This window comes from Oncorhynchus keta, unplaced genomic scaffold, assembly GCF_023373465.1.
Source record: "Oncorhynchus keta strain PuntledgeMale-10-30-2019 unplaced genomic scaffold, Oket_V2 Un_contig_26278_pilon_pilon, whole genome shotgun sequence".
Classification (NCBI taxonomy): domain Eukaryota; kingdom Metazoa; phylum Chordata; class Actinopteri; order Salmoniformes; family Salmonidae; genus Oncorhynchus; species Oncorhynchus keta.
In genome coordinates this window covers 7,805-22,813 of record NW_026284880.1, presented here as the reverse complement: position 1 = coordinate 22,813, position 15,009 = coordinate 7,805, and the positions used below count along the sequence as shown (strand labels likewise).

At 44.4% G+C, this 15,009-nt stretch overlaps 1 protein-coding gene and 1 long non-coding RNA gene across 4 annotated transcripts; both read right to left on the bottom strand.

Annotated features, from left to right (window-relative positions):
• Positions 1 to 239: 239 nt before the first annotated feature.
• Positions 240 to 13,461, bottom strand: LOC118375397 (D(4) dopamine receptor-like; the record flags this gene model as incomplete). The annotated part of the gene is made up of 2 exons (XM_052506416.1): positions 240 to 1,198; positions 12,846 to 13,461. Coding segments are annotated over 2 exons (825 nt in total), but the record flags the coding sequence as incomplete, so codon positions are not given.
• Positions 5,905 to 7,771, bottom strand: LOC127922571 (uncharacterized). Of its 3 annotated transcripts, none has more exons than XR_008111661.1 (4): positions 6,851 to 7,771; positions 6,638 to 6,695; positions 6,173 to 6,284; positions 5,905 to 6,118 (listed from the first exon to the last, which is right to left on the bottom strand). It is a non-coding gene; the product is annotated as an uncharacterized LOC127922571 (long non-coding RNA). The 3 variants fall into 3 exon arrangements; XR_008111662.1 differs by having other exon boundaries at positions 6,909 to 7,771; XR_008111663.1 differs by lacking the exon at positions 6,638 to 6,695 and having other exon boundaries at positions 6,851 to 6,961.
• Positions 13,462 to 15,009: the final 1,548 nt, after the last annotated feature.

Below are 15,009 nucleotides of genomic sequence, written 5' to 3'. Positions count from 1 at the left end.
GCCTAGTGGTTAGAGTGTTGGGTCTGTAACCAGCAGGTAGTCTAGTGGTTAGAGCGTTGGGTCTGTAACCAGCAGGTAGTCTAATGGTTAGAGTGTTGGGTCTGTAACCAGCAGGTAGACTAGTGGTTAGAGTGTCATTGGGTCTGTAACCAGCAGGTAGTCTAGTGGTTAGAGCGTTGGGTCTGTAACCAGCAGGTAGTCTAATGGTTAGAGTGTTGGGTCTGTAACCAGCTGGTAGCCTAGTGGTTGGAGTGTTGGGCCAGTAACCAGCAGGTAGACTAGTGGTTAGAGCGGTGGGCCAGTAACCAGCAGGTAGCCTAGTGGTCAGAGCGTCGGGTCAGTAACCAGCAGGTAGTCTAGTGGTTAGAGCGTTGGGTCAGTAACCAGCAGGTAGCCTTGTGGTTAGAGCGTTGGGTCAGTAACCAGCAGGTAGCCTAGTGGTTAGAGCATTGGGTCAGTAACCTAAAGGTTTCTGGATCGAATCCCCAAGCAGACAAGGGTAAAAATCTGTTGTTCTGCCCCAGAGCAAAGCAGTTAACACACTGATCCCCGGTAGGCCGCCATTGTAAATAAGAATGTGTTCTTTAACTGACTTGCCTAGTTAAATAAAGGTTTAACTTGTAACCTCCTCCTGGAGATCTACAGGGTGTGCTGGCTCCATCCTTGCTGAATCAGCTGGTCAATCTGTTTAGGGTAGGGTTGGAGCAAAAACCTGTTCACTAAGTAGCTGTCCAGGAGGAGGGTTGGCCACCCCAGAGCAATACATACAGATTTAGCCCTGGGCCATCCCCAGACAATTAAGAAAGTCAACCAAATTACAATTCCACATTCTCCTCACCGAAAAGCATTGAAGATAATTGGACATTTTTTTTTTGTGTACCTTCTGAACTGACCCCAACCCTGGCCCTTGGAAATGCCTGTGCAGTAGTACACGCCTTCTGTGAGAGTACGGTTAGCACTACCATTGTCCCTGCGGTGCGGGGCTGACGTCAGCAGCAGCTGAATGAGTGGAGGGACTTCTTGAAGAACTTCCTGAACTCTGTGTTGAAGACCGTGTAGATAATGGGGTTGAGGGCGCTGTTGACGTAGCCCAGCCAGGTGACGGTGCTTATCAGGGCCTGCGGGATGTAGCAGGTAGCACACAGGGCCCGGGTGGTGTGGACGATGAAGAACGGGGTCCAGCAGAACAGGAAGCAACCTGAGGGGAGGAGGAGGAGGAGGAGGAGGAGAGGAGAGGTTAGGGGACTGTTCTGAATAATGGATCCATTCATTGATTCACGGATGATTGATTGATTAGATGAGGTGACTTGACCTCCTTACTATGTAAGAGCTTTGAGAGTCTGGAAAATATCCCATCAATTATAAATCAATCAACCTACTGTCGGTCTTTATCTACCATATCTACCTACTGTAGGTCTTTATCTACCTACTGTAGGTCTTTATCTACATATTTTTATCTACCTACTGTAGGTCTTTATCTACATATTGTAGGTCTTTATCTACCTACTGTAGGTCTTTATCTACCTACTGTAGGTCTTTATCTACATATTGTAGGTCTTTATCTACCTACTGTAGGTCTTTATCTACCTATATTGTAGGTCTTTATCTACATACTGTAGGTCTTTATCTACCTACTGTAGGTCTTTATCTACTGTAGGTATTTATCTACCTATTGTAGGTCTTTATCTACCTACTGTAGGTCTTTATCTACCTATTGTAGGTCTTTATCTACATACTGTAGGTCTTTATCTACCTACTGTAGGTCTTTATCTACCTACTGTAGGTCTTTATCTACCTACTGTGGGTCTTTATCTACATACTGTAGGTCTTTATCTACATATCTACCTACTGTAGGTTTTTATCTACATACTGTAGGTCTTTATCTACATATTGACCTACTAGGTTTTTATCTACATACTGTAGGTCTTTATCTACCTACTGTAGGTCTTTATCTACCTACTGTAGGTCTTTATCTACCTACTGTAGGTCTTTATCTACCTACTGTAGGTCTTTATCTACCTACTGTAGGTCTTTATCTACATACTGTAGGTCTTTATCTACATACTGTAGGTCTTTATCTACATATTGTAGGTCTTTATCTACCTACTGTAGGTCTTTATCTACCTACTGTAGGTCTTTATCTACCTACTGTAGGTCTTTATCTACCTATTATCTACCTACTGTAGGTCTTTATCTACCTACTGTAGGTCTTTATCTACATACTGTAGGTCTTTATCTACATACTGTAGGTCTTTATCTACCTACTGTAGGTCTTTATCTACCTACTGTAGGTCTTTATCTACCTACTGTAGGTCTTTATCTACATCTACCTACTGTAGGTCTTTATCTACATACTGTAGGTCTTTATCTACATACTGTAGGTCTTTATCTACATACTGTAGGTCTTTATCTACATACTGTAGGTCTTTATCTACATACTGTAGGTCTTTATCTACCTACTGTAGGTCTTTATCTACCTACTGTAGGTCTTTATCTACCTACTGTAGGTCTTTATCTACCTACTGTAGGTCTTTATCTACCTACTGTAGGTCTTTATCTACTGTAGGTCTTTATCTACCTACTGTAGGTCTTTATCTACATACTGTAGGTCTTTATCTACCTACTGTAGGTCTTTATCTACATATTGTAGGTCTTTATCTACCTACTGTAGGTCTTTATCTACATACTGTAGGTCTTTATCTACATACTGTAGGTCTTTATCTACGTACTGTAGGTCTTTATCTACTGTAGGTCTTTATCTACCTATTGTAGGTCTTTATCTACCTACTGTAGGTCTTTATCTACCTACTGTAGGTCTTTATCTACATACTGTAGGTCTTTATCTACCTACTGTAGGTCTTTATCTACATATTGTAGGTCTTTATCTACATATTGTAGGTCTTTATCTACATATTGTAGGTCTTTATCTACATACTGTAGGTCTTTATCTACCTACTGTAGGTCTTTATCTACATATTGTAGGTCTTTATCTACATACTGTAGGTCTTTATCTACCTACTGTAGGTCTTTATCTACATATTGTAGGTCTTTATCTACCTACTACTGTAGGTCTTTATCTACATATTGTAGGTCTTTATCTACCTACTGTAGGTCTTTATCTACATACTGTAGGTCTTTATCTACATACTGTAGGTCTTTATCCACGTACTGTAGGTCTTTATCTACTTACTGTAGGTCTTTATCTACATATCTACCTACTGTAGGTCTTTATCTACATACTGTAGGTCTTTATCTACATACTGTAGGTCTTTATCTACATACTGTAGGTCTTTATCTACCTACTGTAGGTCTTTATCTACATACTGTAGGTCTTTATCTACATATTGTAGGTCTTTATCTACCTACTGTAGGTCTTTATCTACATACTGTAGGTCTTTATCTACCTACTGTAGGTCTTTATCTACATACTGTAGGTCTTTATCTACCTACTGTAGGTCTTTATCTACATACTGTAGGTCTTTATCTACCTACTGTAGGTCTTTATCTACATACTGTAGGTCTTTATCTACATACTGTAGGTCTTTATCTACCTACTGTAGGTCTTTATCTACCTACTGTAGGTCTTTATCTACCTACTGTAGGTCTTTATCTACATATTGTAGGTCTTTATCTACCTACTGTAGGTCTTTATCTACATATCTACCTACTGTAGGTCTTTATCTACCTACTGTAGGTCTTTATCTACATACTGTAGGTCTTTATCTACCTACTGTAGGTCTTTATCTACCTACTGTAGGTCTTTATCTACCTACTGTAGGTCTTTATCTACATACTGTAGGTCTTTATCTACCTACTGTAGGTCTTTATCTACATATTGTAGGTCTTTATCTACCTACTGTAGGTCTTTATCTACATACTGTAGGTCTTTATCTACCTACTGTAGGTCTTTATCTACATACTGTAGGTCTTTATCTACCTATCTACCTACTGTAGGTCTTTATCTACATACTGTAGGTCTTTATCTACATACTGTAGGTCTTTATCTACATACTGTAGGTCTTTATCTACCTACTGTAGGTCTTTATCTACCTACTGTAGGTCTTTATCTACCTACTGTAGGTCTTTATCTACGTATTGTAGGTCTTTATCTACCTACTGTAGGTATTTATCTACCTACTGTAGGTCTTTATCTACCTACTGTAGGTCTTTATCTACCTACTGTAGGTCTTTATCTACCTACTGTAGGTCTTTATCTACTTACTGTAGGTCTTTATCTACATACTGTAGGTCTTTATAACTGTTGTTACCAAGACCAAGCAGAAGCTGAATCAAAGTGGTTTAAAATCTCCCTACAACCACCAGACTTTACTGTTCCACTGCCAACCTCATCAGATCTGATAAGTGAAGCACAGCCAATCCACATCAGTCTTAGTGCTATTTCATGGAGACTTAACTCAAAGAACATTAATCAGCAGTTTAACCTTCACACATTTTTTACAATTATTTTTTATTTTCCTTTTGCCCCTGAAGCAGAAAACACTCCATTTTATAAAGTGGCGTGTTGACGTTTTACAAAGACCGACGCACACTAATGAGAGAGAGAGACAGAGAGAGAGAGACAGAGAGAGAGAGAGACAGAGAGAGAGACAGAGAGACAGAGAGAGAGAGAGAGAGAGAGAGAGAGACAGAGAGAGAGAGACAGAGAGAGAGACAGAGAGAGAGAGAGAGAGAGAGAGAGAGAGAGAGACAGAGAGAGAGAGAGAGAGAGAGAGAGAGAGAGAGAGAGAGACAGAGAGAGAGAGACAGAGAGAGAGACAGAGAGAGAGAGAGAGAGAGAGAGAGAGAGACAGAGAGAGAGAGAGAGAGAGACAGAGAGAGAGAGAGAGAGAGAGAGAGAGAGAGAGAGAGAGAGAGAGACAGAGAGAGAGAGAGAGAGAGAGAGAGGAGAGAGAGAGAGACAGAGAGAGAGAGACAGAGAGAGAGAGAGAGAGAGAGAGAGAGAGACAGAGAGAGAGAGAGAGAGAGAGAGAGAGAGACAGAGAGAGAGAGAGAGAGAGAGAGAGAGAGAGAGAGAGAGAGAGACAGAGAGAGAGAGAGACAGAGAGAGAGAGAGAGAGAGAGAGAGAGAGAGACAGAGAGAGAGAGAGAGAGAGAGACAGAGAGAGAGAGAGAGAGAGAGAGAGAGACAGAGAGAGAGAGAGAGAGAGAGACAGAGAGAGAGAGAGACAGAGAGAGAGAGAGAGAGAGAGAGACAGAGAGAGAGAGAGAGAGAGAGAGAGAGAGAGAGAGAGAGAGAGAGAGAGAGACAGAGAGAGAGAGAGTCATTCTGTGTAAAACATTTGTTAATATCATTTTCCAACCGTGAGAGGGTAAGTAAGTGTATAGCCGGTTGATTAGCAACCCAAGCTATTTCTTCACACGCAATCAATTCACAACGACACCTCCGCGGCTGGGTAACACTCATTTACACTGCCTAGACCCCCGTCAACAAATAGCACCCTATTCCTGGTCAAAAGTAGTGCACTATGTAGGGAATAGGGTGCCATTTGGGACGAAAAAGTGTTTACAATATGGAGATAAGAGTGAGATAAATTAACAGCATGGCTGATGTCCTTGTAGATTAGAAACCTGCCTGCCTCTCTGGTGAGGTGAATAATGCAGGAATGTTGATGGGATTGCTATAAATACTCAGTCAAGCGCTTGGAGGTCGGGGTGGAGTAGCGATACAGATTAGGGTTGCGCCCTAAACTGGACCCTATTCCCTATGTAGTGCACTACTTTTGACTAGAACCGTCATAAACCTCTGGACAAAAGTAGTGCACTAAATAGGGAATAGATTGCCATTTGGGATGCAACCTAGGTAGTACCAGCTCCTGAACAGGGAAGCTCTTCCTCCCTCTGGAACTGATACGGCAACCTAATAAGCTTAGTTTCCCTCTACAGCTGTGAATCAGAGCTTCCCTGGACACTTAATCAAGACCAACCAACCACCTACAGCTGTGAATCAGAGCTTCCCTGGACACTTAATCAAGACCCACCAACCACCTACAGCTGTGCATCAGAGCTTCCCTGGACACTTAATCAAGACCCACCAACCACCTACAGCTGTGAATCAGAGCTTCCCTGGACAGACACTTAATCAAGACCCACCAACCACCTACAGCTGTGAATCAGAGCTTCCCTGGACACTTAATCAAGACCCACCAACCACCTACAGCTGTGAATCAGAGCTTCCCTGGACAGACACTTAATCAAGACCCACCAACCACCTACAGCTGTGAATCAGAGCTTCCCTGGACACTTAATCAAGACCCACCAACCACCTACAGCTGTGAATCAGAGCTTCCCTGGACACTTAATCAAGACCAACCAACCACCTACAGCTGTGAATCAGAGCTTCCCTGGACACTTAATCAAGACCACCAACCACCTACAGCTGTGAATCAGAGCTTCCCTGGACACTTAATCAAGACCAACCAACCACCTACAGCTGTGAATCAGAGCTTCCCTGGCACTTAATCAAGACCCACTACAGCTGTGAATCAGAGCTTCCTGGACACAATCAAGACCAACCAACCACCTACAGCTGTGAATCAGAGCTTCCCTGGACAGACCACCAACCACCTACAGCTGTGAATCAGAGCTTCCTGGACATTTAATCAAGACCACCAACCACCTACAGCTGTGAATCAGAGCTTCCCTGGACAGACACTTAATCAAGACCCACCAACCACCTACAGCTGAATCAGAGCTTCCCTGGAGACACTAATCAAGACCCACCAACCACCTACAGCTGTGAATCAGAGCTTCCCTGGACAGACACTGTCAAGACCCACCAACCACCTACAGCTGTGAATCAGAGCTTCCCTGGATTGGACCCACCAACCACCTACAGCTGTGAATCAGAGCTTCCCTGGCCAGACACTTAATCAAGACCCACCAACCACCTACAGCTGTGAATCAGAGCTTCCCTGGACAGACACTTAATCAAGACCCACCAACCACCTACAGCTGTGAATCAGAGCTTCCCTGGACAGACACTGGGCGCAACTGACAGTAGATAGAAGCCATTTGTCTGGAGTGTCTCCATGCGTTGTATGATTCATTGGTTAGGTGTTTAGGTGTTCATTGGACTGGGCTGAATTTATACCTCAACTCTCTGGGAGGTGGAGAGACTTTACTCTTAAGAGACAGTCTGTCTTCATCTGGAGAGACTTTACTCTTAAGGGACAGTCTGTCTTCATCTCCATGGCTAAACAGGGGTGATCATTTTAATATTGATGTGGACCCCCCCCACAAGCCAAACACTTTGATGTCAGGCACCCCCAAGATATGTCTGGCACCCCCTACTGAGTATGAGCACCCCCGAGAACATCCCAAAATGTCAGTTGGATTAACCTTCATAAATGTTTCCAATTTCCACTGGGTCATTTGAACCCTGCTTGTCAGTCCCTAACTAATCCGGAGCACCGCACCCCAGGAAGGAATTACAATAGGATTGTGTGCTCCTTCCTTATTGAGCTTCCTTATTCCTTATTGAGCTTCCTTATTGAGCCTCCCCATAAAGCAATCAAACAATTACAGTCAACATATGCTTTTTACAAATTGGAAACAGAAAATTGCCTGTCCTTTAACCCTTCGACAGAATAAGTGTTGTTGTCAAAGAGGAAAAATAGAGGATGTCTGTCTGTCTGTCTGTCTGTCTGTCTGTCTGTCTGTCTGTCTGTCTGTCTGTCTGTCTGTCTGTCTGTCTGTCTAGTAGGGGAGGATCTGATGTCTGTCTGTCTGCCTGCCTGCCTGCCTGCCTGCCTGTCTGCCTGTCTAGTGGGGAGGATCTGTCTGTCTGTGTCTGTCTGTCTGTCTGTCTGTCTAGTCTGATGTCTGTCTGTCTGTCTGTCTGTCTGTCTGTCTGTCTGTCTGTCTGTCTGTCTGTCTGTCTGTCTCTGTCTGTCTGTCTGTCTGTCTGTCTGTCTGTCTGTCTGTCTGTCTGTCTGTCTGTCTGTCTGTCTGTCTGTCTGTCTGTCTGTCTGTCTGTCTGTCTAGTAGGGGAGGATCTGATGTCTGTCTGTCTGTATTAACTAAATGCTTCTCCTTCCTTTCCCCTCTTCTGTTCCCAACGTTCCGTGTAGAATCACTATCCTCAGTGACATCTTAATATCTACCCTCAATGTAAAGACCAAGACCAACGCCGGCCGTGCACAGCCTCGTCTCTGACCACAGAACAGACACATTGTTCTGTTCATTTCCCAACTATTTGACACCCAGCCGGTGATCTACTGAGTGGAGACGGCCGACATTGGTGTTGATCTGTGTTGTCTTCAACAGGAACCACCCTCACTGACTGCCTGGTGTTATGAGGGACAGCCTGTCATGTCCCCAGTAGAGGGCCCTGCATGGTAAACTGTGTTTCCTGCTAATACTAATTGATGTGACGCTCTGAGTGTTACCTGATACCAACTGCCTCCTGTCCTGGGACACGATCAAATTTAAGGATCAACTTCAATTCAAAGTCAGCAGAAAAAAGCCCTGATCTGTTGAACAGCAGAGACTCTTTTTCTTTCTCTTACTTTAAACCCTGTTTATTAGAAACGCAGATGGGCTTTTCACACTGCTGAACCAAACCAAGCTTGTACAGAGCTGACCTGATTACGCAGATCACAATCATAGTTTCTGGAACTTTTGCTGACAATATCCACATTATGTTTGGGATTGGGCATGGTACTGTGAAATGACTATCTGTGTAATGAGTCACCACCCACATGGTCTCCCACATAGATTACCAAAGACAGAGAGGAACATCCGTCAGTCTGGCTGGAGACTAATGAAGACATTTAACTCTCCTCAACACTTCCATCTGTTTCTGCTCATTAGTTGAAGCTGTGAACTAATCAGTAGGCATCTCTATACTTAAACCTGTGGTCATGTGTGTCGTGGGGTTATAAGACGATCCAAAGTGGTACATCATGTCTGGATTGAAGGCATTAAGCTAAACTTAGTCAGGTAGAGAACGGCGGCCTAGTCACACTTCTAATAGGTCTACAGACCTTCTGTCAGACCTAGCATCTGATGTCTACAGACCTTCTGTCAGACCTAGCATCTGATGACTACAGACCTTCTGTCAGAACTAGCATCTGATGACTACAGACCTTCTGTTAGACCTATCATCTGATGACTACAGACCTTCTGTCAAACCTAGCATCTGATGTCTACAGACCTTCTGTCAGACCTAGCATCTGATGTCTACAGACCTTCTGTCAGACCTAGCATCTGATGTCTACAGACCTTCTGTCAAACCTAGCATCTGATGTCTACAGACCTTCTGTCAAACCTAGCATCTGATGTCTACAGACCTTCTGTCAGAACTAGCATCTGATGACTACAGACCTTCTGTTAGACCTATCATCTGATGACTACAGACCTTCTGTCAAACCTAGCATCTGATGACTACAGACCTTCTGTCAGACCTAGCGTCTGATCACTACAGACCTTCTGTCTAACAGACCTTCTGTCAGACCTAGCATCTGATGACTACAGACATTCTATTAGACCTAGCATCTGATGTTTAACAGACCTTCTATTAGACCTAGCATCTGATGACTACAGACCTTCTGTCAGACCTAGCATCTGATGACTACAGACCTTCTGTCAGACCTAGCATCTGATGACTACAGACCTTCTGTCAGACCTAGCGCCTGATGACTACAGACCTTCTGTCAGACCTAGCATCTGATGACTACAGACCTGTCTAACAGACCTTCTGTCAGACCTAGCATCTGATGACTACAGACCTTCTGTTAGACCTAGCATTTGATGACTACAGACCTTCTGTCAGACCTAGCGTCTGATGACTACAGACCTGTTTAACAGACCTTCTGTCAGACCTAGCATCTGATGACTACAGACCTTCTGTCAGACCTAGCGTCTGATGACTACAGACCTGTTTAACAGACCTTCTGTCAGACCTAGCATCTGATGACTACAGACCTTCTGTCAGACCTAGCATCTGATGACTACAGACCTTCTGTCAGACCTAGCATCTGATGTCTACAGACCTTCTGTCAGACCTAGCATCTGATGTCTACAGACCTTCTGTCAGACCTAGCATCTGATGACTACAGACCTGTCTATCAGACCTTCTGTCAGACCTAGCATCTGATGTCTACAGACCTTCTGTCAGACCTAGCGTCTGATGACTACAGACCTTCTGTTAGACCTAGCATCTGATGACTACAGACCTTCTGTCAGACCTAGCATCTGATGACTACAGACCTTCTGTCAGACCTAGCATCTGATGACTACAGACCTTCTGTCAGACCTAGCATCTGATGACCACAGACCTTCTGTCAGACCTAGCATCTGATGACTACAGACCTTGTGTCTAACAGCCCTTCTGTAACACTGTAGCTTTTTCCTAACAAGCTGTGTATCTGCTGTCAACAATGCAGCATTCTGTATTTTCCTAACAACTGTGTATCTGCTGTCAACAATGCAGCATTCTGTATTTTCCTAACAAGCTGTGTATCTGCTGTCAATGCAGCATTCTGTATTTTCCTAACAAGCTGTGTATCTGCTGTCAACAATGCAGCATTCTGTATTTTCCTAACAAGCTGTGTATCTGCTGTCAACAATGCATCATTCTGTATTTTCCTAACAAGCTGTGTATCTGCTGTCAATGCAGCATTCTGTATTTTCCTAACAAGCTGTGTATCTGCTGTCAACACTGTAGCATTCTGTATTTTCCTAACAAGCTGTGTATCTGCTGTCAAGCTGTGTATCTGCTGTCAACACTGTAGCATTCTATATTTTCCTAACAAGCTGTGTACCTGCTGTCAACACTGTAGCATTCATTGTACATTAGAAAGGTTGTTTCTCCCATGAATCATTTAAAAATAAAAGTATCTCATGGCAGTAGGCACACCACATGTACAGTTCTACCTAAAAAATGGATATTTGGTTGTCCTTTTCCAAGCAGAACCCTTTGGGTTCCATGTAGAACCCTTTTTTCCCAGAGGGTTCTACCCGGAACCCAAAAAGGTTCTTCGAAAGAGTTCTCCTATTAGGACAGCCAAATAACCTCGTTTGAAAGCCTTTTTAAAAGTGTGAAGCAGTTCATTGTGACAGATCAGGAAGCCATGAGAGCACCGCAGGACACAGCACCTTTTTTATAGAAGGGTTTTGTTTTTCTCTCACCGATGAAGGATGTGCCACCAGCATCCACCACTCAAACATAGTGCATGTTTCATAAAAAATGCACCTCATCAGTCTGACACTGAGAAAAGGACTCAACCACCTCAAATTATTCATGAATGATGACGCTGTGGCCAAAAGTGAATATGTTCAGAAATGAGAGATAGAGAATTCCCCCGAGGTATATCACTGCATCATTTCCATTTAGCGGCCCCTTAATCAATGTCCAGGTCAGTGTGACTCCAGAGAAACACAACACTCTCCCAGTGGACCAAACTGGATGACATCCTTTCAACCAGCTCGGCCTGCTGGGTATTTTATCCTTTTCATCACTTCATCTCATGATTTAACGTTTCTATCCATTTCCAGGTTCTGGTTTGATGAACATTATCATCCATTAAGCAGGTCAGTGAATCAGAAGCTGAAAACACAATACTTTCATCCTTTTATAAATGTAGCCTGTCATTATAACTGGAGAACTGGTTCCCAGTACTATCTGATAGTGACTGTCTAGTCTAGCTTTTAGGGCTCCCAACGGGTGTGTTTTAATTATATATATATATATATATATTTTTTTAAGCCTTTGGAGAAAGCAATGTGTGCTTTGAGGCCGGCCATAAGGGGTTTATACAGTATGAACGCAAAACATGCATTTGACCCAGGTCTGATCACGACCAGTCAGAACCTACCCTATGAGCCCTCAGTAGAACCTACCCTATGAGCCCTCAGTAGAACCTACCCTATGAGCCCTCAGTAGAACCTACCCTATGAGCCCTCAGTAGAACCTACCCTATGAGCCCTCAGTAGAACCTACCCTATGAGCCCTCAGTAGAACCTACCCTATGAGCCCTCAGTAGAACCTACCCAATGAGCCCTCAGTAGAACCTACCCTATGAGCCCTCAGTAGAACCTACCCTATGAGCCCTCAGTAGAACCTACCCTATGAGCCCTCAGTAGAACCTACCCTATGAGGCCTCAGTAGAACCTACCCTATGAGCCCTCAGTAGAATCTACCCTATGAGCCCTCAGTAGAATCTACCCTATGAGCCCTCAGTAGAACCTACCCTATGAGCCCTCAGTAGAACCTACCCTATGAGCCCTCAGTAGAACCTACCCTATGAGCCCTCAGTAGAACCTACCCTATGAGCCCTCAGTAGAACCTACCCTATGAGCCCTCAGTAGAACCTACCCTATGAGCCCTCAGTAGAACCTACCCTATGAGCCCTCAGTAGAACCTACCCTATGAGCCCTCAGTAGAACCTACCCTATGAGCCCTCAGTAGAACCTACCCTATGAGCCCTCAGTAGAACCTACCCTATGAGCCCTCAGTAGAACCTACCCTATGAGCCCTCAGTAGAACCTACCCTATGAGCCCTCAGTAGAACCTACCCTATGAGCCCTCAGTAGAACCTACCCTATGAGCCCTCAGTAGAACCTACCCTATGAGCCCTCAGTAGAACAGTAGAAAGGGAGAAAGAGAAAGGGGAGGAAACAGAGATGGCGACTTCAGTCAGTCACAAACACTTGAGACTTGATTCTGGACTCATAGGACTCTGACTCTGAAGTTTGAAGGAAACCTTTGTACGTTTTTGACAGGTTTGAGGGGAACTTATTCGTTTTTGACAAGTCAGGGGAGCCTTTTGTGAGTTTTTTGACAACTTTTTGACAAGTCTGTAACTTGAATCTGTGGCACTTACCCACCACAACAGGAAGAACCCTCATGGCCTTCCTCTCCCTGCCGTTGATCTTGGCTCGCTTCCTCTTCTGCGGCGGCTTCTGCTGGTAGGAGATAGACGGCACGGAGCTGATCCTCTCCCTGTACGCCGAGGGGAACGGGGGGCAGTCCGGCTGCAGATAGTCATCGGTATCCTCCAGCCCCAGCCGGGCCTGAGCCAGGTCCCTCTCGATGATCCTGGGCAGGGGCATGGGCAGCGGCCCGGGGATGGTCCCCGAGGTCGGCATGGCGGCGGCGGCGGCTGCATGCTGAAGCTTCCTGCACGTCTGGATGCTGTTCCTCAGCTTGGCCTTGCGCGCCTCCTCCCACCTCTTCAGGCCCCGGAACATGCCGAAGTAGAGGAGGAGCATGATGGGACAGGGGATGAAGAAGGAGCAGACAGAGGAGTAAACCACATAGTTGTCATCTTCCAGTTTACACTCGGTGGGGTCCCGGTGTGGGATGTTGTTGATACCCAACATGACTGGGGAAGCCACGGCCAGGGCTATGAGCCAGGTGCCTGACAGCAGGATGATCTGACGCTGGTCAACGTGCTTCCTGTTGTAGTTCAGAGGGATTGACACAGCAATGAACCTGAGGGAAGGGGGGGGAGGGAGAGAATTACATTTACATGGAATGAACTACAGGACAAAATACAAACCCTCCAACCCAAAAAGGCCTGTGGTGTTGATGGTTTCCTGAATGAAATGATGAAATATACAGACCACAAACTCTATTATTAAACTCTTTAACATCATCCTCAGCTCTGGTATCTCCCCCAATATTTGGAACCAAGGACTGATCACCCCAATCCACAAAAGTGGAGACAAATTTGACCCCAATAACTACCGTGGGATATGCGTCAACAGCAACCTTGGGAAAATCCTGTGCATTATCATTAACACCAGATGTGTACATTTCCTCAGCACAAAGAATGTACTGAGCAAACGTCAAATGGGCTTTAAAAAAAAAAAAAAAAATTACCGTACAACAGACCACGTATTCACCCTGCAAACCCTAATTGACAAAGAAACATGTAAAGTTCTCTCGTACTTTGTTGATTTCAAAAAAGCTTGACTCAATTTGGCATGAGGGTTGTACAAATGAATGGAAAGTGGTGTTGGGGGAGAAACATCCGACATTATAAAATCCATGTATCCATGTACACAAACAATTTGGCATGAGGGTTGTACAAATTAATGGAAAGTGGTGTTGGGGGAGACACATCCGACATTATAAAATACATGTATTTGTGTACACAAACAAAGTGCGTAGTTAAAATGGGCAAAAAAACGACAATTTCTTTCCACAGGGCCGTGGGGGTGAGACAGGGATGCAGCTTAAGCCCCACCCTCTTCAACATATATATCAACAGATTGGCGAGGGCAACAGTCCGCAGCACCCGGCCTCAACCTACTAGAATCTGAAGTCAAATGTCTACTGTTTCCTGATGATCCTGGTGCTTCTGTCCCCAACCAAGGAGGGCCTACAACAGCACCTAGATCTGTCCCCAACCAAGGAGGGCCTACAACAGCACCTAGATCTGTCCCCAACCAAGGAGGGCCTACAACAGCACCTAGATCTTCTACACAAATTCTGTTAGACCTGGGCCCTGACAGTAAATCTCAGTAAGACCAAAATAATGGTGTTCCAAAAAAGGTCCAGTCGCCAGGACCACAAATACAAATTCCATCTAGACATCATTGCCCTAGAGCACACAAAAAACTATACATACCTTGGCCTAAACATCAGCGCCACAGGTAACTTCCACAAAGCTGTGAACGATCTGAGAGACAAGGCAAGAAGGGCATTCTATGCCATCAAAAGGAACATACAATGTAACATACCAATTAGGATCTGGCTAAAAAATACTTGAATCAGTTATAGAACCCATTGCCCTTTATGGTTGTGAGGTCTGGGGTCCGCTCACCAACCAATAATTCACAAAATGGGACAAACACCGAATTGAGACTCAGCATGCAGAATTCTGCAAAAATATCCTCAGTGTACAACGTAGAACACCAAATAATACATGCAGAGCAGAATTAGGCGATACCCACTAATGATCAAAATCCAGAAAAGAGACGTTAAATTCTACAACCACCTAAAAGGAATCGATTCCCAAACCTTCCATAACAAAGCCATCA